Source organism: Astatotilapia calliptera, chromosome 22 (assembly GCF_900246225.1).
Source record: "Astatotilapia calliptera chromosome 22, fAstCal1.2, whole genome shotgun sequence".
NCBI lineage: Eukaryota > Metazoa > Chordata > Actinopteri > Cichliformes > Cichlidae > Astatotilapia > Astatotilapia calliptera.
Genome location: NC_039322.1, coordinates 126,714 through 152,868, shown reverse-complemented (window position 1 = coordinate 152,868; position 26,155 = coordinate 126,714). Strand labels below are relative to the sequence as shown.

At 47.2% G+C, this 26,155-nt stretch overlaps 2 protein-coding genes across 6 annotated transcripts; one reads left to right on the top strand and one right to left on the bottom strand.

Moving 5' to 3' along the window:
• LOC113014505 (uncharacterized) lies at positions 1 to 10,837 on the bottom strand. Of its 2 annotated transcripts, XM_026156085.1 has the most exons (7): positions 10,430 to 10,837; positions 9,758 to 10,102; positions 3,000 to 3,338; positions 2,819 to 2,920; positions 2,398 to 2,724; positions 488 to 817; positions 1 to 407 (listed from the first exon to the last, which is right to left on the bottom strand). In XM_026156085.1, the coding sequence occupies exons 1-7, from the start codon at positions 10,455 to 10,457 to the stop codon at positions 328 to 330; spliced, it is 1,551 nt and encodes a 516-aa protein (XP_026011870.1). In that variant the 5' UTR covers positions 10,458 to 10,837; the 3' UTR covers positions 1 to 327. The 2 variants fall into 2 exon arrangements, with proteins under 2 accessions (XP_026011870.1, XP_026011871.1); XM_026156086.1 differs by lacking the exon at positions 9,758 to 10,102.
• Positions 10,838 to 12,298: 1,461 nt separating this feature from the next.
• Positions 12,299 to 23,411, top strand: LOC113014507 (BCL2/adenovirus E1B 19 kDa protein-interacting protein 2-like). Of its 4 annotated transcripts, none has more exons than XM_026156088.1 (15): positions 12,309 to 12,417; positions 12,746 to 12,796; positions 13,463 to 13,584; positions 13,807 to 13,866; positions 13,943 to 14,038; positions 14,112 to 14,147; positions 14,231 to 14,281; positions 18,187 to 18,270; positions 18,356 to 18,517; positions 18,594 to 18,833; positions 20,702 to 20,804; positions 21,116 to 21,247; positions 22,290 to 22,376; positions 22,534 to 22,632; positions 22,774 to 23,411. In XM_026156088.1, the coding sequence occupies exons 2-15, from the start codon at positions 12,756 to 12,758 to the stop codon at positions 22,796 to 22,798; spliced, it is 1,338 nt and encodes a 445-aa protein (XP_026011873.1). In that variant the 5' UTR covers positions 12,309 to 12,417; positions 12,746 to 12,755; the 3' UTR covers positions 22,799 to 23,411. The 4 variants fall into 4 exon arrangements, 3 of the variants coding, with proteins under 3 accessions (XP_026011873.1, XP_026011874.1, XP_026011872.1); XM_026156089.1 differs by having other exon boundaries at positions 12,743 to 12,796; positions 14,115 to 14,147; XM_026156087.1 differs by having other exon boundaries at positions 12,743 to 12,796.
• Positions 23,412 to 26,155: the final 2,744 nt, after the last annotated feature.

The following is a 26,155-nucleotide window of genomic DNA, read 5'->3' as shown; positions in this document are numbered from 1 at the left end:
TTAAATATTTCTAAGCATAAATGACAATCAACAATACAAAACCTAACAATGATGGAGCTGCGGTGTGTCGGTCTCCCCCGCAGACGTGCCACAAACCAACGCCTGCCACAGTGTTAATGTCAGCTAAACGCTTTTTATCATGTGGATCCTGAGAAACAAACAGTACATGTTCTGTCGTCTGAAATACTTTAAAAATGGATGATGTTTAAAAACCTTTGAATCCCGCCGTCTTATTTCTTCCTTTCCTTTGTTTGGACTTTTAAAATCTTTCTTTACTGCTTGATACTAAGCGCAGTTCACCGAGAGGACCTGAGGGGGAGCCAGAGATCAGACAGACTGGGGCCCACGATATCTGATCAAAGGAGTCTTTTCTCCATTTTCTTCATCATCAGAGATGTGATTGAAATCTGCAGAAGGAGCAGACAGATGGTCAGACAGCAGGAAGAGACGAAAACAACAGAAACAGGAAACAAGCTCCTCCTCTGACCTCTGACGTGGAGCCTCAGACACTTTTCCCTCACGACTCGTTCTTCCTCTTTGATGGTGCACGTATACTCGCCACTGTCGAGCACCGTGGGCTCGCGCAGGACCAGACTGAGGTTTCTGTTCTTACGAGGATCTTCGTCCTCCATCTTTGTGCGGCCACGGTACAACCAGGTCTGCTTCTCCAGACAGTTCGAGCCGCTTTGATAGACATGGACAATCATGGGCCACGGCTCATGACGGCTCCACTCCACAGTGGCTTTTTCTGGTGGAGGAATCCAGGTTTTCCAGGGCAGCACAACATCGACCCCCTCTGACACCTTCACCTGAGGGACTGAAAGGACAGCCGATCAAAGCATCAGACCAGACATTTGATCACAGACTGTATATAAAAAAATATACATATCCACCGTGATGTCACCCAGTTGTTTGTTGACTCCATGTTTTGTAATTTTGGAGCCAAAAATGAGCAGAAGTTTCATAAGTAAATACAAAGTGTTGATAACAGAACCCCGAGGAGCTCCGTGACTGCGAGTACAGCCTCTGGGACGTCCTCCACTTTCTCTTTTTCTGTTTCCTCTTAAAGCTGCAGGCTACCTGCACTATCTTTATATGACGCTGACATCATGTCAAATATTCAAGTGTACACACAGATGTACAGGAGGTCCAAAGGGGAAAACTATCTAAATTGTTTCTGTATCAGGCTGTAAACATGTTTCCACATGGGAGTCTAAGGCAGACCTTCCCAAAGTGTGGGGCCCGCCCCCTAGGAGGGGCGCAGAGCCATGGCAGGGGGGGCGCGGGATGAAAGGGGGAGAAACAAACAAAACGCTTGGACACTGCTAGCACGGCGCCTACAGAAACACAAAGCAGGAGATGAAGCATCGCTGAATGTTTCCAAACCAACTTCATTCTAAGCCAAAGACTAGAAAACATGGTGAAGCAAATCTGCCCTTTGGCTTCACCTGCACAGGTGCGGAGGTCGGTCTCCCTGCAGGGTTGGTTTTCCCTGCGTCTGGAGCAGCGCTGGGCTGTTTAAATCACAGACAAACAGGATCCCACATTCTTGATCTTTAGTTCACAAACACTTGTTGTAATGACTAACTGCTCCTGACATGTTGGAGATGTTTGCTCTTTATACAGTAAAGTTACAGCAGGATACAAATAACATCAGGCTGATCCTGACACGATTTATTCCCTCGGTTCAAATCACGGACAAACAGAATCCCACAGCTGTTTATGTTTTTGAACCCATTTTGCACAGAGAGGCAATTTTTGAAAAATGTATTGATGCAATGTCGAACATTATTACACAGGAAAAAAACAACTACATGTAAAATAATGACACCGGGACGCCTCTGCCTTTGTAATGGAGGGACAGCGTGTAAAACCTGCAGACAGTCAGATTAACAGTATTTTGTCTCTATCATTCTGCAGTTCATCTCATGTAAACAATAACATGGCCACAGCGTGACGTGAATAAAGGCACATACCTTTGACGCTGCGTGACCAACTCTGTATTCCTCGTTCACACGTAAACGCAAAAAAAGGAGTTTTAAAAAAGTCTCAGTTTTCGGTGATTCCAAACGCCGTTTACGTGGACGAAACAGCTGTGTTTTCAGAAATACCCGTGTAGGTGTGGAGGTAGCCTAAAAGAGTTAGTAGTTTACTTTATTACTACCTGTAATTTATTGCAGTTTACTTGTATTTGCTTAATTGTTTACTAAATGTTTGAGGTGTGAAATATGGAAAAAAATATGGGCGTGTGTGGTTGGAGGATGAGTGTGCGCGTGCACGCGGGGGGCGCGAACATCTTTCTTGTAAAACAAAGGGGGGCCCAGCAAAAAAAGCTTGGGAACCACTGGTCTAAGGGGACTGCAGGTACGAGCTTCAGCCCTGGAGCGAGGTTCTTACCTCTGACTTCCAGCCTCAGTCGTTTCTCATCCAGCACGACTTTGCCCCTGCAGAGGGTGCAGAGGTAGATCCCGCTGTCTCGTCTTCGCGGTCGCCTCAGGGTCAGACTGAGATCTCCTGATGTCAGCGGGTCCTCGACCATCTCTGTACGGTCCGTGTATTTCGCACCTGGTTTGCTTTCGCCGTTTGAGTACTCATGAACTGTGATCAGTTTGAAGCGAAGCCTGGAGCGCCTCCACACCACCGTAGCACCGACTGGCAGGTTAGGTGTGGTTTTAAATTGCAGGTGAACAGACTCCCCCCCTTCATCCACCTCCGTGGTGGAGACTGAGAAGAACCAAAACCAAAACATTAAATATGGAAGCTGAACCTAAACCACAAGATACACAGAACCAAAACGTAAAACAAATGGAAAGCATACCCATCTTAAAATAATACCAGAAATATGCTACAAAACCTCCGCCAGCAACCAGACTGATGGCCATGACGCTCAGGAAAGCCGTGGCCCAGGTGGGAAACGGTTCTGTTGGTCAGAGAAAGAGGCCCAAATGTGAGCGTGTGAACCGCATCCCTCCCTCTCACCCGTGTCCCCTTCCACTCACTTTTGACGTGCTGCAGGGCTACTTTCTGCCTCAGCGTGTCCGTGCCCGTGTTGATGGTGCAGACGTAGTGACCGTTGTCTCGCTCTGAGGGGTACTTCAGGGTCAGACTCAGGTCTCCCGTTTTCAGCGAGTCCTCACGCATGCGCGTGCGTCCGCAGAAGAATTCGTCCTGTTTCTTCGGCAGCTCTGCGCTGCTGTTTGGGAACACGTGGACAATCATGGGGATGGGCTCGGAGCGGCTCCACTCCACGGTGGTGTCGGCAGGCAGCGGAGATGTCGTTTGGCAGGGCAGTTGGATGAACTCGGACCCTTCTGTCACCTCCACCTCCAACATGCCGACTGAGAGGGTAAAAGAAAAGGTGTGCATGACGGTCAGGGTCAGGTTAGTGTGAGGGGATGTCGGCCTTTTTCAAACGACTTCATCACAAACTATCATTATGTCCATGAGTTTGTTCAACATTTAGTTTTGTTTTGTCAGTTCAGCACAGATTTAACCAGCTGCTCCATGTTGTTATTCTTGGACCCTAGAGCAGCTTTGCTTGAGAGCCAGTTCAAGATCATCTTTCTCTATCGGATCCCAGGACTCGGAGCAGCTGAGAAAAACATAGCATGTGGTTCCTGATCTGAAGTCATGCTACTCTTACTTGTTCTCGAGGACCGAATAATTAAAAATTTGTGTCATCCTCAAAAACTGAAAGCTGGTGGGCGGGGCTTCTGTGTGCTACAGTGACCATATGTTAAATGGACAGGTTGTCATTCACAGACATCTTTTCTGTGTTGAAGTGCTTTCTGTCTAACGTTCACACTGTGATGGATGCATGGGTTGATGCAACCAGGGAATTGAACCATCAACTTTTTAATTAGTCCTGTTGACCTGCTGCACTGAGTGAGGTAAAGCAGAGTGGTCTAAACTGTTAAATCTTACGTGCCTGAGCTACTTTGACTTCAAAGAGAGCAGAGTCCGGTGCTGACCTTTTGTTAGGTGAGCTGGACTACACAGATGGATTGCGTGGCAGAAACACACACGGACGCAGAGTAGTGATGCAAGTCTTTTATATCCACAAGTAAGGGGGAATATTTACAAGGGAAAGGGCTATATACAGTGATAAAATAAAACGTGCCAGGAGAAAAACACCGAGGCGATGAGACGGAGCCGAAGCATACAGGTAGGTAGCAGACACACCGGAGTTACCTGACAACAGGAAAATAAACAGAGTTTATGGCATACCGTTGAAAGCCGCACGTTAAACACAAGTGGACGGAGAGAGAGTTGGAGAGCTTACTTGACCACCTAAACCAAAACCACTGCGGTGATCGCCGCCTGATGGTATGTAGCACTCCGTCGCGGATCCAGAATAGCCAACAGAAAATCCTAGGTAGGCGGGCAGGCGATGGAACAGGCTAAGACAACAAAAGTAGGCAAAACGTGGATCCATTAAAACATACAGCTCCACAGCATAAAATCAACAGATGCAGCCTGTGCTAGCTCGTTACCACTTGTGACAGCGATAATACTCCGACACCAGACGTCCGTGACTCTGCTCCCTAAAAGCGCTCACAGATGACGTCCGATGCGTCGCAGGTGTGTAGGAGTGCCATCAAGCCCCGCCTCGCCTACCTATAACCAAAAGGAAAACAACACCCAAACAGCAACAACAACAATACACCTACGACCACCTCCTAACAGTATCCCCCCCTCAAGGAACGCCACCCGGCGGTCCTCCAGGCTTGTCAGGGTGCCTCCTGTAAAAATCCACAATAAGCGCTGGGTCCACAATGAAGGCCCTCGAGACCCAGGAGCGCTCCTCCGGGCCATACCCCTCCCAGTCCACCAGAAACTGGAAACCTCGGCCACGACGGCGCACATCCAGCAGCCGCCGGACAGAATAGACAGGACCCCCGTCCACCACCCGGGCGGGCGGAGGAGGCTCCACGGGTGGGCACAGCGGGCTGCGAGAGACTGGCTGTAGTTGAGAAACATGGAATGTAGGATGAATCCTCATAGAAGCCGGTAGTTGCAGCCTAACCGACACAGGATTGATGATGCGTTGGACGGTGAAAGGACCCAAGAAGCGAGGAGCAAGCTTCCTGGCCACGCACTTCAACGGAACATTCGCAGAGGACAGCCAAACCTGTTGGCCCACGGTGTATTGAGGCGCAGGCGTCCTCCTCCGATCAGCAGCCCGGCGAGTCTGAGACACGGTCCGGAGCAGCGCCGCCTTGGTCCGGCGCCAAATCCTCCGACTGCGACGTAGATGATCCCGCACGGCCGGAACCGCAATCTCCACCTCCTGAGAAGGAAACAACGGCGGCTGATATCCCAGACAGACCTCAAACGGAGAAAACCCCGTAGCTGACGAGGTGAGAGAGTTATAAGCATACTCAATCCAAGCGAGATGACCACTCCAGGAAGCGGGGTCAGAGGAGGCCACACAGCGCAAGGCGGACTCCAGCTGCTGATTGGCCCTTTCAGTCTGTCCATTAGACTGTGGGTGATAGCCCGAAGAAAGGCTCACCCCCACTCCCAACGCAGTACAAAAAGCCTTCCACACCCGAGAAACAAACTGAGGCCCCCGGTCCGATACAATGTCCAAAGGAAGTCCATGCAACCGAAAAACATGATCCACGAGCACGCGAGCAGTATCCAGGGCAGAAGGAAGTTTAGACAGAGGGACAAAATGCGCCGCCTTGGAGAACCTGTCCACAATGGTGAGGATCACCGAGTGACCAGCGGAACGTGGCAACCCGGTAACAAAGTCCACTGCAATATGTGACCAAGGTCGACCAGGGACAGGCAGGGGATGCAGCAACCCGGGAGGGGCCAGGTGACGGCTCTTATTGCGTGCACAAATGTCACAGGCCAGCACATACTCGCGGGCATCCCTCGCCAAAGCGGGCCACCAAAAGGAGCGCTGCAGCAGGGAAACCGTACGACGCACGCCAGGATGACAAGCAAAACGAGACGCGTGCGCCCAGTGCAAGACACGCGCGCGCACGGCCGCCGGAACAAACAGTCTACCCTGCGGGCCCGAACCCGGGTCTGGATCCTGCCGCTGTGCCTGGCGCACCAAGCTCTCGATCTCCCAAGTCACGGCCCCCACCACGCAAGACGAGGGGATGATCGGAACCACCCCCGTAGACTCAGACGCGGGGGAAAACTGACGGGACAGAGCGTCTGGCTTAACATTGCGAGAACCCGGGCGAAACGAGATCGTAAAATGGAACCGGCTAAAAAACAGCTGCCACCTGGCCTGCCTGGAGTTAAGCCGCTTCGCACTCCGAATATAAGAGAGGTTCCTATGGTCAGTCCAAACCACAAACGGCTGTTCCGCCCCCTCCAACCAGTGACGCCACTCCTCCAAAGCCAGCTTAACCGCCAGCAGCTCACGATTACCCACGTCATAGTTCCGCTCAGCCGGAGAAAACCGCCGCGAAAAAAACGCGCACGGATGGAGACGGCCATCATCGCACGAGCGCTGCGACAACACCGCCCCCGCACCCACCTCAGAAGCATCCACCTCCACCACAAACTGTCTGGCACCATCCGGGTGGGCGAGAACGGGCGCGGAACAAAACAACCCCTTCAACCGAGCAAACGCCTGCTCGGCCTCAGGAGACCAACAGAAAACTCGAGTCGCGGACGTAAGCCGGGTGAGCGGAAGGGTGATCTGACTGAAGTTCTTAATAAAACGGCGATAAAAATTAGCAAACCCCAAAAACCTCTGCAGATGTTTGCGCGAGGAAGGAGTCGGCCAATCAGCAATCGCCTTGATCTTGCCAGGATCCGGCCCCACCCGCCCCTTAGCAAAAACATAGCCCAGGAACGACACAGAACGAGCATGAAACTCGCACTTCTCCGCTTTCACAAAAAGTTTGTTTTCCAGGAGGCGCTGCAAAACGCTGCGCACCTGCTGCACATGGTCCTCCAATGACCGCGAAAAAACAAGGATGTCATCCAAATAAACGAACACACACCGATTCAAAAAGTCCCGAAGCACATCATTGATCAACGCCTGAAACACTGCCGGCGCATTCGTCAGACCAAAAGGCATTACCAAGTATTCGTAATGTCCACGGTGAGTGTTAAAGGCAGTCTTCCACTCATCTCCCTGGCGCATGCGCACCAGATGGTAAGCATTGCGAAGGTCCAGCTTCGTAAAAATGACCGCGTCCTGTAGAGGTTCAAAAGCAGAAGAGATCAGGGGAAGAGGATATTTGTTCTTCACAGTAATGTCATTAAGACCCCGAAAATCAATGCAGGGTCGGAGAGATCCATCTTTCTTGTCCACAAAGAAAAAACCCGCCGCCAACGGCGAAGACGATGGACGAATCAGGCCCGCCTCCAGAGACTCCGTAACATACCTCTCCATAGCTGCCTTCTCAGGACCAGAGAGGTTATACAGCCGGCTGGTGGGCAGAGGAGCCCCAGGTAACAGATCAATGCCACAATCATAAGGGCGATGGGGGGGAAGCGAGAGCGCACAGCGTTTACTGAAAACCGCCCCCAGATCATGATATTGTTCAGGTACAGACGAAAGATCCACCTCCTCAGGCGCCAGTTCAGACGAGCAGACAGGCGAAGGCGGAAGAGCAGACTGTAAACAGTGAGACAAGCAGTGGCTACTCCAACTCTCAATGCGACGGGAGGACCAATCGATATGAGGATTATGACGCTCGAACCACGGATAACCTAAAACGATGGGAGACTCCGGGGAGGAAAAAACAAAAAAACGAAGAACCTCACGATGATTACCAGAAAGAATCAACGAAACCGGTTCAGTCTCATGAGTGACGGAGGGCAGCAACTGACCGGTGAGAGCCACAACAGAGACGGGAACCCGCAAGGGCACAGTCTTAATCCCGAGACGCCTCGTGAGACCGCCGTCAAGAAAATTCTGCTCAGCGCCAGAATCCAAAAGCGCGTTAGTAGAGAAAGCGCCAGACGCGGCATACACCACAGCAGGAAGTTGCATGCGGGGAATTTGAGAAAGAGAGTCAGTGCCACCCACCAGTACCCCCACAGTTACTGGTGGGCACCGCCTTTTGGCCGCAACGGGCAGGCGGACACAAAATGGCCCGACTGGCCACAATACAAACACAACCGCCCCTCGAAACGCCTCCGACGCTCCTCCAGCGTCAGCCGTGTACGACCCAACTGCATAGGCTCCTCAGCGGCGGACGCCGGAGGAGACCGTGCGCGGGCCGGACCGGGAGGAGGAGGACGGAATACCGAGCGCACCACGGCGCGCTCAGCACTTTCAGCACAGACCCGGCCACCCCTCTCCCTCTCACGCTCGCGAAGGCGATTATCGATGCGAATAGCCAGATTAACCAGTGCCTCGAAACTCTCCGGTTCATCGCGAGTGGCGAGTTCATCCTTCATGCGATCGTCCAATCCAATGACGAAAGCCCCGCGCAACGCGTCCTCACCCCACCCCGTCTCCGCAGCTTTAACCCGGAAATCAATAGAAAACTCCGCCACCGACCGGCCCCCTTGGCGGAGCCCGTGCAATTGCCGCGCGGCCTCATCAGAGCGCAGGGGGTGGTGAAAAACAGCCTTAAAATCCCGAACAAACTGCACATACGTGACAGTCTCCACGGGATGCAGAGCGAGATAAGACTCGGCCCAGTCTAAAGCACGATCACGAAGGGCACCGATAACATGAGAAATCTTAACAGCATCATTAGAAAACGCTTGGGGATAACGCTGAAAAAGCAGAGAAACTTGAATCAAAAAACCCCCGCAACGGCCCAACTCTCCCGTGAAAGGCACCAGAGCCGGGGGAGCGGGATCACGAACAGAGCCCACACTCAATGAGGCAGACGGTACGGGCGGGGGAGCAGGAACAGCGGGAGCAGTAGGAGGAACTAGCCGAGCCAAAGTCTCTTGAATGGCCGACAAGGTCTCGTTAACTCGGCCTGCCCACTGCTCGGACGCTGCCAACTGCCGAGACAAACTAGACAAAGACTCCTCGTGTTTCTGGAGTAAATCGCCGGACGCGGGACCTGCGTGTTCTGCCGAATCCATCAAAATGGTCGGAGTATTCTGTTAGGTGAGCTGGACTACACAGATGGATTGCGTGGCAGAAACACACACGGACGCAGAGTAGTGATGCAAGTCTTTTATATCCACAAGTAAGGGGGAATATTTACAAGGGAAAGGGCTATATACAGTGATAAAATAAAACGTGCCAGGAGAAAAACACCGAGGCGATGAGACGGAGCCGAAGCATACAGGTAGGTAGCAGACACACCGGAGTTACCTGACAACAGGAAAATAAACAGAGTTTATGGCATACCGTTGAAAGCCGCACGTTAAACACAAGTGGACGGAGAGAGAGTTGGAGAGCTTACTTGACCACCTAAACCAAAACCACTGCGGTGATCGCCGCCTGATGGTATGTAGCACTCCGTCGCGGATCCAGAATAGCCAACAGAAAATCCTAGGTAGGCGGGCAGGCGATGGAACAGGCTAAGACAACAAAAGTAGGCAAAACGTGGATCCATTAAAACATACAGCTCCACAGCATAAAATCAACAGATGCAGCCTGTGCTAGCTCGTTACCACTTGTGACAGCGATAATACTCCGACACCAGACGTCCGTGACTCTGCTCCCTAAAAGCGCTCACAGATGACGTCCGATGCGTCGCAGGTGTGTAGGAGTGCCATCAAGCCCCGCCTCGCCTACCTATAACCAAAAGGAAAACAACACCCAAACAGCAACAACAACAATACACCTACGACCACCTCCTAACACCTTTGACCTGGAGCTCTACGTCGGTCAGCTTTAGCACGTCTTTCTGCTTGCTGATGATGCAGTCGTAACTTCCGGTGTCAGACAGCTCGGGTTTGCTCAGAGTGAGGCTCAGGTCTCTGGGGTCCGCCTCGTTCGCCCTCATTGCCGTGCGCCCACGGTAACGCATGTTCTGACCATCCGGCTCGTCTCGGTCTTCGTGCCGCCTGTGGATGGCGCTGGGATCGAGGTCAGGGCGGGTCCATGTCACTGTAGTGTCCTCTAGTAAAAAACCTACCCGGCAGGGCAGAAGCACAGACTCCGCCCCCTCGTACACTTCCACTTTTGCAGCCAAGGCATGCTGGGAAACTGGGACACACGCACAACAGTGTTTTTTAACTTTGCTGTCACTGTTTGGGAGAGAGACAGAATCTACCAAAATAAAACAGGAAGTGCACTTAAGACTTAAAACTCAGGAATGAAGTGAGAATAACCCCATTAGGGGGTAAATAAGCGAGAGAAAAAACTGAAAGTAGACTGAACAAAAATAGAGCTGAACAGTGCAGGTTAGGAGCTTTAGGACCACAAACTGTGCGTTGATTCCTGATAAAAGTCTGTCTGAGACCGCTGTGATCCAAAGCTGCTGCTGAGACAGCAAGAGTCAGAGATAACCCACAGCTGCCCACACTGTCTTACCGAACACGAGGATCAAAAAGCTCCTCATCTTCCTTGAGTAAGTGTCGTTTTAAGGGCTGGCTTTGTCCAGAGTGGATCTATAATGGTGACAGGTGGCTCGTCGCTTCCCCAGCAAACAGAAAGAAAAACAAGCTCCAGAGAAGAGGCACCGGGAATGTGAAGATTCCAGTCGAGCAGCTTTCTGCAGCAGCAAAGAGGAGAAATCGGAGCGCCCCGTCCACAAAGTGCTTTTGTTGTTTGTGATGGATCAGTGAAGGACGCATAAATTACTGCAATGAAATATTGTTGTAAAGAGACAGGGAGCTGAGACGGAGGAATGAAGAGGCTGAACTGGGCGGTGTTGCAGCTGCACAGGATGAGACGAGCCTGGATGATGAGCTCAAAGGAAGGAAGAAAAATCTTCACTTGTTTATTCATATTTTACATTTATAAGATTCATTTTCAGTTATCAGATGCAATACATTCATTTCAGTTCAGCTCTGAGTTTTAATGACTGTTTGCATTTATAACCAATCAGCTTGTTCCATGATTCTTATGGAAAAATCTGCAAAGAAATCTTCCTGAGGGAGACAGTGCAGTGAAAATGTTCGAGTGGCACTAAATAAAGAAAGAAATGATCAAAGTACTGGAAATACTGAAGTACATCAAGTTGTTATTTAGAAATGTTCCACTTGTATATTATTGAAACTATCGTCTGATGCACAAAATGCACTACAGGATAGAGACAACATAACTATTACTGTGTTGTTGCTAGGCTTTCATCTCAGCACACCACCATACAAACATTCACTCGTGCATTCATCACTAGGTCCATTCAGCGGGCTCAGCGCTCCGATGGCCTCGCCGTCCTGCCTTTCAGACACCTGCACCTGATCCCAGAGGGCACGAGGTCACGCAGGGGCAACGAGACACCAAGCGCTGACCACGTCCTCCAGAGACAGCCGAAGATCTTTTGTGCTGTGTTAATGACCCTCTGCAGGTTTTTAGTGTCTGACACTGAGCAACTGGCATATCAGGCCACGATGCAGAAGGTGAGCACGTTCTCTAAGATCCCCCAGGAGTCTCAAGGAGGACGCTCGCCGAACACAGTTAGGGGAATGTGTTTCCCTATGACGTCAGTTACAGTCTCCTCCGTTTTGATGGTGTTGAGCAGAAGGTTGTAGTCAGCACGACATCTCGACAGTGTTTAACCTCTTCCCCGTACGCAATCTCGTCTCCTCCGCTGATCAGGCCAACGGCCGTTCTGTCGTCACCAAGTTTACTGATGGTGTTAGAGGGGAAGGGAGGTGTGCGATCATGAGTGTGCAGGGCGTAGACACGAAGACTTAGCCTCGGGTCAGGGTGGAGGAGCAGGCGGTGCCAATGTTAACCACCTGGACAGGAAGTCCCTGATCCTGGAGGGCAGGGTTACAGTGTATATAACTACAGCATTTATATGTTCTGCTCATTTATAAAGCAACTCCAAAATTCTCAGAATTATTCATTAATGATAAGCCACCAAAGTATCCTGTAAATATTTGAAGCTTTTCATTCTGAGCCCCTGCCAGCAGTCCTAACCAAAGCACTGGTGCAACAGACTCACACATGCTCCTCCTTCCCTGGGATCTTTTAATGTTCTCATGAAACAGTAATACCTGAACCACAGTGACACACATGCAGCAGGTAGCGACCTGCATGCTGCAGTTTCCACACCTGCATGTCTACTTGTACAGTCATAGTTGCTGTGGTAACGGGGCGGGCCTCTTGTTGCACCAACAAATCAAACCCGCCACACCTCTGTTGTCCTGTTGGCTAAAAGTACAGCGAGAGACGGGTGAGGGAGGGGCTCAGGTATCAGAGTTCACTCATAAACTCACTAAAGGCAGGTGTGATGTCATCAGGTGAGCCTTCAGACACACACACTGACTCTCAGGTGATCTCAGCTATTTACCTTGAACCCGTCTCACCTGTCTGACTTCACCTGGCCGTCGTCTTTCTGAGGACTCGCTGTAAGTCTTTTCTGACTCTCAAACTTTTCTTTATCACAGGAAGTCTTTTTCTGCTTAGACTTTTATTTTGTAATGTGTTCTTTGTCTTTCCTTTGCACTGTTTTTGTTAGATAACAGTTGTGTCAATAAAGATTATTGACCTGAGCCCAGAGTGTTTTCTCAGATCTTAATGCAGCAACGTTTCAGCTGATTCACAGTGTGCTGACGGTTATAATGTTACAGAATAATGTTTTCATGAATTCCATGCTAAACACCAGAAATGTTAGCTCGTTTAGTCTTGATCTGGCAGCAGGCTCTGGACTAACGCGGTCTCACTGATCCTCAGCAGCAGTAACAACATGGAGTCACGAGAGGAGGAGCCTGATGAGGAAACACAGAGGTCAGAGTTCATTTCAGCCTTTTGATTTCCTTCAGTTTGAAATGTAATCAAACAAAATCATTTAACAAACAGATACGTCCAGCTGTAGCGTCGTTATGGCCAGGGCTCCTGCTCCTCTGCAGCCAATCAGAAGAACAAGGGCTTTTAGCGAGGGGAGGGGCCCTAAAGAGACGATAGAGCTAGCTTCAGTCACAGTCTGAGTCACCTTTAAAAACAACAGCTGGGACGTACATATAAAATAATCAAACACATAACAACAATTTAAGAAAATAAGAAAAGCCTAGTGAGAAATCAGACAATCGAAGCAGTCAGAGGTCATCCTGATGTAAAACGCAGAGAGTAACAGTGTGTTTCAGACAGGTTTGAAACATGTGTGATGTCAGGGAGGTGGAGATGTGAAGGGCACTTTGTTCCACAGTTTTGGAGCAGACTGAAGACTGCTATTGATCACAGACAGCACACTCTGGGCCTGAGCTGGTTGCTGTTGTTGTTGCTGTGTGCTGCTGTAAAGCTGCAGTGTTAGAGAAACAGGAAAGTGTGTCAGTGTGTAACTCTGTGGCCGGGTCATGCCACAGTGGGTAAGAGTGAAATTTAGGCAGCATTACTGGACGAGAGAAAAAAGAATAAACAGAAGTAAAGTATCGCTCAGTGTGCTTCTGTGTGCAGATCATTTCTGAAAGCCAAAGCTACCGAGAGCATCCAAGCAGCCAACAGCTTAACAGATGATACGACCTCTACTAGCACTGCGACAGCTGTGAGCGCAACGTCTGCTGCAGACGGTCGATCAGGTACTGACAGAGCCGTCAGGCATGTCAGACACTATTCATGTATTCAAATACACTCACGTTCATTCATGCTGACCCACTGAGATCCAATATGTAGAGTTCATTCAAACAAATGAACATCATCAGTGAAATTAATCATATCACCAAATCACACTGCTGTGTCTATTACTGAAGGAGCACTATCGCTTTAGGAAAACTCAAACCTGAATCTGCATTTCTCTGCAGACGACGAGGAAACGGGTGACAAACCGCTCATCTCCACGCCACGCACAGAGCGGTCAGAGGGTATGGAGGACAAACGGTACGTCCTGGTCTCAGGCCAGTCCCTGTCATGAACTCTGTGGTGTTTTTGGTTTTAAAGATGAGGAGGAGGAAGAATGTGGGGGGCAAATATCTGTTGGAAATGAGGAGGCTGAACAAGGCAATGTGTGTAAGGAGGATGAGGAAGACAAGGAGGGTAAGGAAGACTCGTCCAGTTGTTTTTCCTTCAGATGACATTTTCTCTTCTCAACATATTCACAATTTTCCAGCAGATGAACTGCAGCAGGTGTCTGATGTCCAGCCAGGTAACTCTGACAGCTGCTCCTTTATTCCTTTATTTTCTTCTTCTTCGGAGGTTCCTCTCTGATTGTTTCCTGTGTTCTGTCAGGCGGTGGCGACTCGGAGGATAAATCACTGACAGCCACGAGACAGAGACCGGGTACGCAGACAGTTTGTTGTTTCTGAGACGATGAACTTTTCTCTGCTCTTTTGATGCCACAAGAAAGAAAAATATACGAAAGCAAATACGGTGATTCAAAATAAATACATGTGTATTACAAAGTCATAGCTTAAAGCTGCGCACAGGAGGAAAGCAATAATAAAATATTAATAATGAAAAAAACATCAAACTCATTAAGGAAGCCATCAAAAATATTGAAATCTAAAATAAACCATAAATAGCAGTATGTTACTGTAAATACATACAGGAAATGAAAAATAAAACAATATAATAAAATAAAAAATAACAAAGCCTTTAAAACAATAATATTTTGAAATGGCTTCATACATTTTCAGCTGTAATTAAATTAAAATAAACATTTTCATCTCAAACCTTTACAATAATTTTGTGATTCAAATACAAATCTGCAAATAATTCCACTTCCCAGCGACCGGAGGCAGCGTGCACCCACACACTGTGCCACCAACAACCGTTCACACCTATGGCCAGGTTAGCCGTCCACAGACTGAAATCTAGAGCAGAGACAAAATATCAAAACAACCAGAGACACCACCAACAGAGCTGCGCCCATCTACTCCACCACATGGGTGGAGGGAGTGGGCAACCAACAACAATCACACAGGATACGATATTGTTCATAAACCAAAGCAATGCCCCGACGTGCCCAGTAAAAAGATCAGAACCAGACCAGAGCTGGACTGGAATCTGCTCCCCTGTGCACCACCAAGTCATCACTGTTAGCAAGAGCGAGCTCCAAAGACGGTAACTTAGCCGCTGCAGGACCGCATAACTTCTTCTTTGTGTTTTTTTGTGGTGCATTATAGTGATGCGCGAATCATGAACGAATCGTTCAGTACTCGAGAATCACTTTACTGACTCATGAATCATGATTCACAAGCCCAACTGACTCAGTGAATCAAATGACTCAAAAAATGCGATTCACTTTGGTGAGTGACTCATTAAAATCGATTCAGTAAAAAGAATCAAATTTACCATCACTAGTGCATTACTGCCCCCAGCTGGCCTGGAGTGTGGAGAGGACGCCGCTGACTGGCGTAGCTGCCTGTCGCGCCTGTTCAACAGTTGGCAGGAATAAAATATCTTTTTTTTTTTTTTTTTTGGAATAGGAATAAAATATCTAACTACACAGAAAATGAGCAAATGCTTTGCAGTCGTTTCGTTTTTCTATACACTGAAGGCAAACCTCCATACAATGAATTCCACTGATTAATAGAAACCCAAGTTCAAAGTCTACAAACCATACAGCTCTAAGACTTACGGGCCAATCACTTCCTCCCAGTATAACAAGCGTTTTCACTGGTCTTTGAATGTTAAGCATGTACATGTTTTGGTAACAATGCTGGTTTAACACAGCTTTCAGCCTTTTTCTCTTAACCATGCACAGCTCCAAATAACTTTTCAGTTCCTGCCAGTTATTCTGTGTTTTATATCCGTGTCATTTAACTCGATAGCAGAGTGTGAAGAAAAGCTGCAGAACTCTGTGTCACGGGCTGCGATGGCAGACTGTGGAGTAGCAGTAAAAGTAGGAAAAACACAACTTGGCGATTCTCCCTGAATCCCACACAGTGCACAAGTCCATGCAAGGTGAGAAAAGGGGCAACCCCCAAAACTCCCGTTCCCACACCTAGACTCCAAAAACACCCCGATTCCTGGTAACACACAAACACACTCAGGTTAGCGGGATATCTACAGTCGTGACGGTTTTCTCATACAAAAGTCCACGGCTGGACTAATGAGTTTTGACTCAAGGATCCAGCGCCGACCAGATCAGCCACACTCTTAAATACAGCTCCCTTGACGATCTGCTGCAGCTGCTGTGGCTGCCTCTAGCGCACAAACACTTCCGGGGATGCGATCCCTCAGGCGACCCAAATCATCCGGGAGCACACACGGAGAGACGAAGGGAAAAAGCAGAGAAAACAAAACACCACACACAGAAAAATATACATGTATACAAAGATACATGAGCCCTGGGCGCCTAGACCCAGGCCCCGACACTTTGGCCTTGTTGCTGCCTGGTACCTGGTTCCTCTGTTTGGAGCTCCTATTCTCTCCCTCCTTAAACACCATCCTCTAACCACAGAACAAAGAAAGGCTGCCCATATCACCCATCAAGCTGTCACCGGGACTCATCCTCCCTTAGGTAGTCCTACTAAGCATGACAGGAAAGAGCAATAAGTAGATAAGGGATGCAAGGAAGAGAGCAAGGAACAAAAATAGGAGAAGGAAGCAAACATGAGGCTCAAGGCAGTGAAACGTAGCCAGCTACAGCTCATGGTTTGACTTTGAGCTATGCTGAGCTGTGCAAACAGTCATGGCCAAGCAGCTTTTGTGGCAGACATTTACAGTAGCTTATCACCCCGCGGGGTGAAAAAACTACTGTGGCTGAGTACGAGCAACAGTTACTACCGAAGGACGGGTCCTGTTCCTGCTCAATCGCTGCCTCGAAAAAAAGAAAGGCAAATTAAGATCAATTTATATTTGTAAAGTAATCCTTTAAAAAGACGAATGAAAATTTAAAATACATATTAAATTATATACAAAATAATAATAATTAATAATAAAGACATTATTTTGTTATCTATGTATATATTCACAGATGCGTGTGAACCTGAGTGAAACTCGCAGTCCATGGGCTGTAATACAACGTCGGCCCCCTTTGCAGCTGTAACAGCTTCAGAGTGTTTCTGGAAGTTTCAGGCTACGTTCACTCTGCAGGTCTTAATGCTCAACTCCGATTTTTGATCACATCCGATTTTTTTGTCTGCGTGTTCACACTTCAAACAAAATGCGACAGCAAACGCACTCTTTTGTGAACCCTCAAAGCGGCCGCATGCGCAAAAGAAGACGTCACACACAACGCGCTCCGTTTAGACCCAGAGCAAACTTATTGCTGTTTTAGAGGAGCGGTGCTTCAAAGGATAGCTGCAGTACAAATAAAATGTTCACGTTTCTCCAACGTTGTTCCCAACAGTTTCACTGGATGGACAGGAAGCGTTCGTGATGTCTTCTCCGGCGCTGATAATTGGCGTCTTCTTGTGTCAGACTTAAGAGACGTATTTAATGCGACCTGACCATCAAACAGCAGTCGCTTTCTGAAACATCGGCTATGTATCGGATTCAGGACCACATATGAAAGTGACCCAGATCGGATTTGCGCCGTTCACACTGTCACACCATGATCGGATAGATGGGTCGCACATGGTCAGAAAAGTCGGATTTGATGAGCTTTCGCCTGCAGTGTGAACGTAGCCTTTGACCACATCTTTCAGAAGCGGATTTGTGAGCTCAGACAGTGATGCTGTCTGATTCCCCCCGCCCCCACCAAACTTTACACTTGGCACAGTGCAGTCAGATTCATGCATCACAGTCCCAGATGGAGAAACGTGATTGGTCACTCCAGAGAGCACGCCTCCACTCCTTTACAGTCCAGTGGCAGCATCCTTTACACCCCTGCATCCGAGGCTTTAGATGGTGCTTGCTGATGTAAGACTCGGATGCAGCTGTTCATCCTTGGAAACCCTTTTTGATGAAGCTCTCTACGTGCTGTTCTTGAGCTAATCCGAAGGCCACGTGAACTTTGGAGGTCTGTTGGGCTTGACTCTGCAAAAAGTTGGGAATCACTGCACACTATGTACCTCAGCATGTGCTGCTCTGTGATCTCATGTGGCTGAGTCGAGGCAGGCAGAATCTGCAGCTTTTAGGCTTTTTTTCCTTCAAAAACTAATGTTTGCGCTTACTTGCTTTAAAAAAATGAAAATAAAAATCCAAACAGGCCCTCATTGTCGGGTGGCTGTCATTGGTAAACAGAAACATTCAGCAGGTATGTCACTGTTGACATACCGTGTTCTCTCTTTCTGCAGCTCCTCCCAGCACTCTAGCTTTGACCAGCCCGCCGCAAGCAAAGAAAAAAGTCCTGGTGGCTCCGACTCTCAGCCTGTCATTAGGTAACGAAACAATAGCTGGGAATTCTCTTTAAAACTCCACAGTTTTCGTTTCATTTCGTTTCAGCTCTTTGGTGTTGGGTTGCAGGTCGCAGCGGGTCCATGGTCTCTGATGACCTGCCTTCTGTCTTCCTTTCCCCCTCCCCTGAAGATGAAGACGACCAAGCACTTGACTTTGATCTAGATGCTATAGAGACACCCTCAGACAGCGAATCGCTGCCCTTCCCAATGTACGACCTGGACCTGGAAGGTGAGCGGTCATAGAGAGGTCATACAGGCCAAGGTTTGCGAACAGCTGTTTATCTTCTTACCTGATTGTTTCTCAGATGACCTGCGGCGTCTTGGTGTTGCCTCCAGCCACCACAGAGGTCACAGCTCCAGGTCTGACCCACAAACTGGTTGCCTGATGGAAACAGACCAGAGCGGACTGGGTTTTCTGGAAAGGGAGGATGTGGTGGACAGCCATGGCACCAGGTGGCGTTGTTTCACTACAGGTGACCCTCCGCAGGAGAGCCGGGTCAATATGAGCGTCCTGGAGCCGTTCCTCAGGGTGCTGTCTCATGGAGGTACTGCTACCTGTGCACTGATTTACCTGTTTTATCTGTCTTTGAATAGCTTCCGAGAATGCATGTGTGAGGTCAAGAAATGGCTTTTGGCAAATACTCTTATCCTTAATGATAAGAAAACCGAAATTATGATTTTTGGTAGTAATGCCCTTCGTGCCAAACTTCGGGATGCCTTTGGTTTTCTCACTAGTTCTTTCTCTGACACTGTTAGGAATCTGGGTGTCTTATTTGACAGCTCATTTAAACTTGATAAACAAGTGTCTGCTGTTGTCAGATCTAGTTTTTACCAGCTTCGCCTTATTTAAGATAAGATAAGATAAGATAGAACTTTATTAATCCCTCGGGTGGGTTCCTCTGGGAAATTCGATTTCCAAAAAAGCACAGCACCGACAGAAGTTACAGAGTTACAGAATATTATATATATACACACACACACACACACACACACACACACACACACACACACACACACACACACACACACACATATATAAATACAGAGACAATATAAATAAAATATACGAAGGGGATAAATAGGAATAAAAATAAAAATACAAGTGAATTGCACATTTCAAGTATTGAGTCTATTGCACTGTTGACTATTTACAAAAGTATTGCACAAAAGGTATTGCACAGTGAGGTGAAGAGGCACTACAGCTTAGTTGTTCCCCCCTCCTTTGTCCTCCTGTTTCCCCTCCCTCTCCCCTCCAGAGAGGAGTTAAACAGTCTGATGGCGTGTGGGACAAAGGAGTTTTTAAGTCTGTTAGTTCTTGTCTTGGGGAGAAGCAACCTGTCACTGAACAGACTCTTCTGGTTGTTAATGGCCGTGTGCAGAGGATGCCTGGCATTGTCCATAATGTCCATCAGTTTCTTTAATGTCCTTTTCTCTGCCACTGTCACCAGAGTGTCCAGCTTCATGCCGACCACAGAGCTAGCCCTCCTGATCAGTTTCTCCAGCCTGGATGAGTCCTTCTTTGCTGTGCTGCTCCCCCAGCACACCACAGCACACCACAGGCAGGCCAGGCACTATATCCCGTATAAAGACCTAGAAAAGCTCATCCACGCCTTTGTAACGTCAAGGCTAGATTACTGTAATTCACTTTATTGTGGTCTCCACTCTTCCCTTTTACATAGATTACAGACAGTTCAGAATGCTGCTGCACGCATTCTAACTAAAACCAAGAAGTTTGCCCACATTACTCCTGTCCTTGCTGATCTGCACTGGTTGCCTGTCAAATATCGTATTCAATTTAAAATTTTGTTGTTTACTTTTAAAATTACCAATAACACTGCACCAAGCTATCTTAAGGAACTTTTAAACCCATATGCTCCTGCTAGGGCTTTAAGGTCATCCTCACAGTTACTGCTGGTTCAGCCCAGATCTCGACTGAAATCTAGAGGTGATCGATCGTTTGCTCTAGTTGCACCGGAGCTGTGGAACAATCTCCCGATTGGCATCCGGGCGTCTGATTCTATTCATTCTTTTAGATCACGGCTAAAAACATATCTTTTTAAACTTGCCTTTTCTACCAGTTAAATGCTGGCTTGCTTGCAGTGACCTATTGACCTATTGTATTAAATTCTCTGCTATCTTTCCATTACTGGTGTCTTTTATCATGGTGGTACAGTCTTACCTTGCTATAACCTATGTGCTGCAGTTTACTCTTATTGGTGGCTTTTATCTGTGAACATAATTCGTTACCTTTATGTATTTGATGTTAATGTGTGAACTGTTTTATTTTTTATTGTTTTATGTAAAGCACTTTGGTATGCCCAAGGCTTTTAAATGTGCTCTATAAATAAAGATTGTTGTTGTTGTTGTTGTATCTTATGCCCCCTCACACTTTTAACACCTGTTGGCAATCCAGGTTACTATGGAGATGGTATGAATGACATCATCGTGTTTTCCTCCTGTTACCTGCCAGAAAACTGTCTGGAGAATTACCAGTATGTGATGGATAATCTGTTCAGGTAATGAACACACATTGGCCTCTGACCCCTGACCTTCACCTCTGAGTCACTGCTCTTACCTACCCCACAGTGAGAATCAGACTCAAAGTCGTGGCGAAGAAAAAGACGGATCAAAAGGCTGAATTTGTCTTAGTGCACAGACCCACTACGGGTTCCAGTGTAAAACCAGTAAGAGTCTTTGTGGATGTGATGGTGCTGAAGGGGAACTGGCTCTGGTTCAGCTGTCAGATAATTGACCAGTGGCAATGCGGCAGATCAGTTCAGAGCTTTTGCGATCGACCGCCTCACCACTGCCTCTCTGTATGTATCAGGTTCGTAGTGGGCACTCTGGAGCTGATGGTGGCGGAAAACTATGTGATCGTGTATCTCTGTGCTGGAGGTCAGAAGGACAAACTGCCAGGAATCAGTTGGCTCAGAGAATGCTACACCACCATCGACCGCAGGTAAGAAAAAGCAGGTCCGAACATCCATCCGTCCATCTGTTATCGTCTGCTTATCCAAAGCCGGGTCGTGGTGGTGGCAGGGCGAGCTGCTATTCATCCTTTACACTTCCCAGTTTCTGTTGCGTGTTTTGTCTCACTCCCATTTCTTCTTGTTGCATGTTGAAGCTCTACTTGGAACCTTGTTAAGATCCAACGATGCAAAATAGGAGTTTTTGCCATTTTTCACGTGGTCTTAAACTTTTGATCAGGACTTTATCAATGGGCACATATTCAAGCTTTATTTCACTGATGTGTCCAAAGCTCAGGGATCTTTTTCATTGCTAAGAATGCTTACTCAGCCTAATAAATAATAAAAACACAGTTTTAGATCCAGTTTTTTCACTCGTGGCTGAAGGAGAGGGGTTTATTATTATTATGAATATCTGGAGGACATCGTCTTCATGTCATGAACTGATTTTCAGGTGATTTTCAGGTGTGCCAGGCATAATTTTTAATCTATTTCCTCCTTCATTCACCTGTTTTCAGTCTTTTAACTTTTTTTTTGTCTTTTACTTCACAAATTGTATTTCATTGTTTGACCCTTAACCCTGACATAGGCCCTAACATCCATGACCCAGAAATGGATAAATGGGAGACCATGGCTGGATGGATGATTGGATGTTGGTTGGATGGTTGGTTTATTCCAGCGGTCCCCAACCCCCGGGCCTCGGACCGGTACCGGACCTCGAGAGTTGAGGCTCAGGTGTGAAATGTGTGGTTTTCAGGGGTTTTATCGGTTTTCAGCGTTATTTTGTTATCGTTTTGATCGTTAACTGGGTTTTCCTGGGTCTTTTCACGTGTGTTATGAATAAATCTTCGTTTTTTTCGGTACCGGTACTAGTTTTATTTTGTTGTATTTATCCGCGACATCTTAAAGGCCGGTCCGTGAAAATATTGTCGGCCATAAACCGGTCCGTGGCGCAAAAAAGGTTGGAGACCGCTGGTTTATTCCAAGTCCCTAATTCGGTGTTTCTTTATGATTTTGGTGATTTTCTGCCTGCAGGTTGAGGAAGAACTTGAAGGGTTTCTATGTGGTTCATCCCACCTGGTACATTAAAGCTCTCATCACCATCATCAAGCCCTTCATCAGGTGCACAATCTTTTCTTCATCACCACCCGTCTGATACAGACACAGATCATTGTTTTGCTAGTAAAAGCTTATAAACCCCATCATGCTGTTTTCTTGGACAGGAAGTGGTCATATCTGAATGACTAAAACTCAAACTGTCTTTTTATTTCATCCTCAGCACCAAGTTCAGCAGGAAACTTCAGTTCATCAGCAGCTTAAAGGAACTTTCTAACGTCATCCCCACTGAGCATGTTCAGATCCCAGACTGTGTCAAGCAGTGAGTGACATCATTACTTATTTGTTCAAAGCTGACAGATTAGACGTATGTTTTAAAACACATTTCCTTATAAATGAATTAAAAACAGGAACAACCTCAGCTGAACACAAGAAATATTGAGACATATTGATTTCCCCGCAGGTATGATGACAGCCTGTCCAGGTGAGACTCCAGGTGGCGCTGCAGAGTCACGTACGTGTTTCTCTGACATCCAGCAGGATCTTATGCACTGTGTCAGCATCTGGGCTTCCTGAGTGAATCGCCGGCACTTCAAGACTTCTAACTTTATTGACAGTTTGTGTGGTGAACAGTGTTAATGGGTCCAACATCTTTATGCTTTAAGTTTAAACTGAGGGCTGTTGCAGTATGAGCCAGGAAAGAACAAGTGTCCCCTCAGATACATGACTTCATTTGTGATTTTAACTGAAACATTTCCCACAGTTACAACCTGGTTTGTAGAACTTAAAATTAAGAGTATTAGGACAAAAGCACAATGATGTAAAATGAACAGCAGGTTCTGTGCGTCCTCAGAACGACACGCAAACATTCAAGTTTGATACAAAAAAGTGTTTGTGAGCCAGAACTGTCAGAGATTTCAACGGTGGATATTTTGAATCAAAGGGTTTTATTTTAGAAATGCGTTTTTAAGGTTTGTAACACATTTCCTCCAACTTTCAGTGTTTTCTGTCAGAGTTGAACCTTCAACCCTGTCTGCAGTCAGGGTTCGCCTTACAGTGAAATGTTCTGTGCTGCTAAATAAACTCCCAATAGTTCCACAATCTGGGCTTTGTGTTTGAACCTCCCGCTTCCTACTTTGCAAGATTCACACTTCAAAATGATGCTATTATAAATAATGTTATTATAGACATGGTGCTGATTCTCAGCTGCTGGGCTGTGATCCTGAAAACAGCGAATAGTGTGCACAGTCACTGAGAACGAGTCTGACTCACTGCTGGTGATGCAAACGGCTCGATATCCCAGAATCCTCTTCTGCTTTGTAACATCTGTCACATCCTCTTTATCGAGGATAAGTGGAACACCGATATAATTATAATGATAAACAACTGGATATAACTGGCTCACTTTCTGTGTGTTCATCACATGTTAGTTACCTGAATGTGTATGACACGAGGGATAATCTACAACTGCAACCCATCTGTTAGCAGAGCCTGATGTAAGGTATGTTTGCTGCTGAAGTAAATGTCTTTTGTAGTGTGTCACCACCCCACGCCTGATCCCGACTCCCCACCCAGGAAAAAAGAAAACCTGAGAGCCGCGCTGGTTTGTCTCGGTGACTCGCATCACTGAAACGGCAGAGTTTGTGTGGACACTTGAACACAGAGAGCATTTATAAAGAAAAGGAAAACATGTCTGTGGGTGTGTGACTGTTCCTGTTTCACTGCTTTATGGGGACACACAGTCACCTTGTGGGTTCTGGTCTGCCTGGGCCCAGAACCTTTAGGTCCCTGTAACGTAAATCATGACAGTTACAGTTAGTACTTCACTGAGATTTGCTCTGAAGTGATGGAAACATTGCTGTGTGTGTAAGTGGTCTGTATGAAACCAGCCGCTGGTCAGGAAATGAAGGCTGACAGGAAGGAAGTGAGGTCACTGCTGAGGAAACTCCATAAACAGGAACACAGAGCCGACTGTGTGCGAGTCTCAAGCCAACCGAAATGTGTTTTTCTGCTTTTTCTCCATCTGTCAAAGACTGAACACTCAAAAAGACTGTCAGCTGGGAGGACAGTAACAACAGATTTATTCAAACACAGTTTTAACACCTTATACTTGCTGTATGTTGTGCTTGTCACTGCACATAAATGAGACCATCCAGCCCTGAACAGCGGCGACGCAGCAGCGCATGCAGCGTACGACCCATTACACTTCACAGCTTAGTGCAATATTTAACACAAAGACAGAAGATAATTGGCTGCATTTTACAAATTAATCAGAATTCAAATCGATCTTTTCACCGCCCTCAGTGACTTCAGGGGAGCCACACATACAGACACATATGTCCACACTGGGTGAGCTGACAAAGTCAACGCTAGCAGCCAGGTGCTGATAATCGAATGATTATCAGATAATCACCGAGCTGCTGAGGGTGACGGAGCACAGATATGACAGACATGTCTCTGTTTAGATACATCTCTAACGATTTAACACAATTCAGCCAAGCTTTGACAGGAGAATGGTGGCTAAGCTGTCACCCCTGTTGGACAACATCTCCCAGCCCATGCAGGAGACTCTGACAGCACTGAGCAGCTGCTTCAGTGGCTGCTGCACCCACGGTGTGGGACGGAGAGATTTCACAGGTCTCCCCACGGCTGTCAGACTCCACAACAAAGACTTCAGCTGATCAAACACATCCACACATGTGCAATAACACTAAGTGCAATACTCTTTTCTGGCATCGTTGTATTATACTCATATTATATATAGCATTTGTATTCTATTTTATTTGATTGTCTATAGTATTTTATTCTACTCTATTGTGTACAGTCTTATTGACATCTTATTCCAGTGTTTTTCTCTAATTTGTCTATGCAACTGTCCACTGCTTTAACAATAATTTCCCACGTGTGGGACTAATAAAGGTTATCTTATCTTAAGATCGCGAGAGCTCTTCAAGAGAGTGTCTTCTAAATGAACAATGAACTGCGAGGACACACAGTCCCGATCAAAAGTGAGACAAAACAGCTTTTCTTGGAAACAACAAACAGGCTGTTTTACAGCTGATCAAAAAAGGACCCACAAACCACAAAACAGAAATCAAAGTTCCGAACATTAGCTCAAGAAAGAGCAGCTCCAGCTTATTGTTGATCAGATATTCGCTTCAGCACTCTCGATGCAGCGTTTCCATGAGGCGAGGGGTTTGTCCATGAAGGGCATCGACCGTCTGGAAAAAGCTCGGGGAGCTTTTCCAAGGCTAAGAACTCTTACTGAGCCTCATAAATAATAAAAACACATTTTTGACTTCAGGTTTTTCACCCATGGCTGAATGAGGGGGGTTTATTATCACTATAATTGAAGAAGAACATGTCAAGAACTGATTTTCAACATAAAGGTAAAATTATTGCCAGAAGCATTTCTGTGATCCTACAAAATAAAAGCCTCTGTAGTCTCAATCTGTCTGTATAAACATGTGCTGCTCGTGACTGCAGATGGACACCGTTTTCCTTCAAAGCCACAAACACCCTGCTGTGGACGTTTGCTGCTGTATACCAGAGTTCAGATATAAAACACACAAACATAATAAAAGCGTTTCTGCGGCTCGGGGCAGGAACGTGGAGCCGGAGCTTTTCTGCGCTGTTTCCCTTTGAAAGCGTGGAACATTTATGACATCACACACGCGTTTCCCACACACGCTCAGCCTGTAACAAACCAGCTCTGACCGCCTCCGTGTTTCCACTCGTCCTGCTTCCTCCTCAGTGCTCGGCTGGCGTTTCCATAGAAACACCTAGTTTAACCATCATCATTATAGCTCTGCGGTCTGTGCACAGCTGCATGTAATAAAATGTGA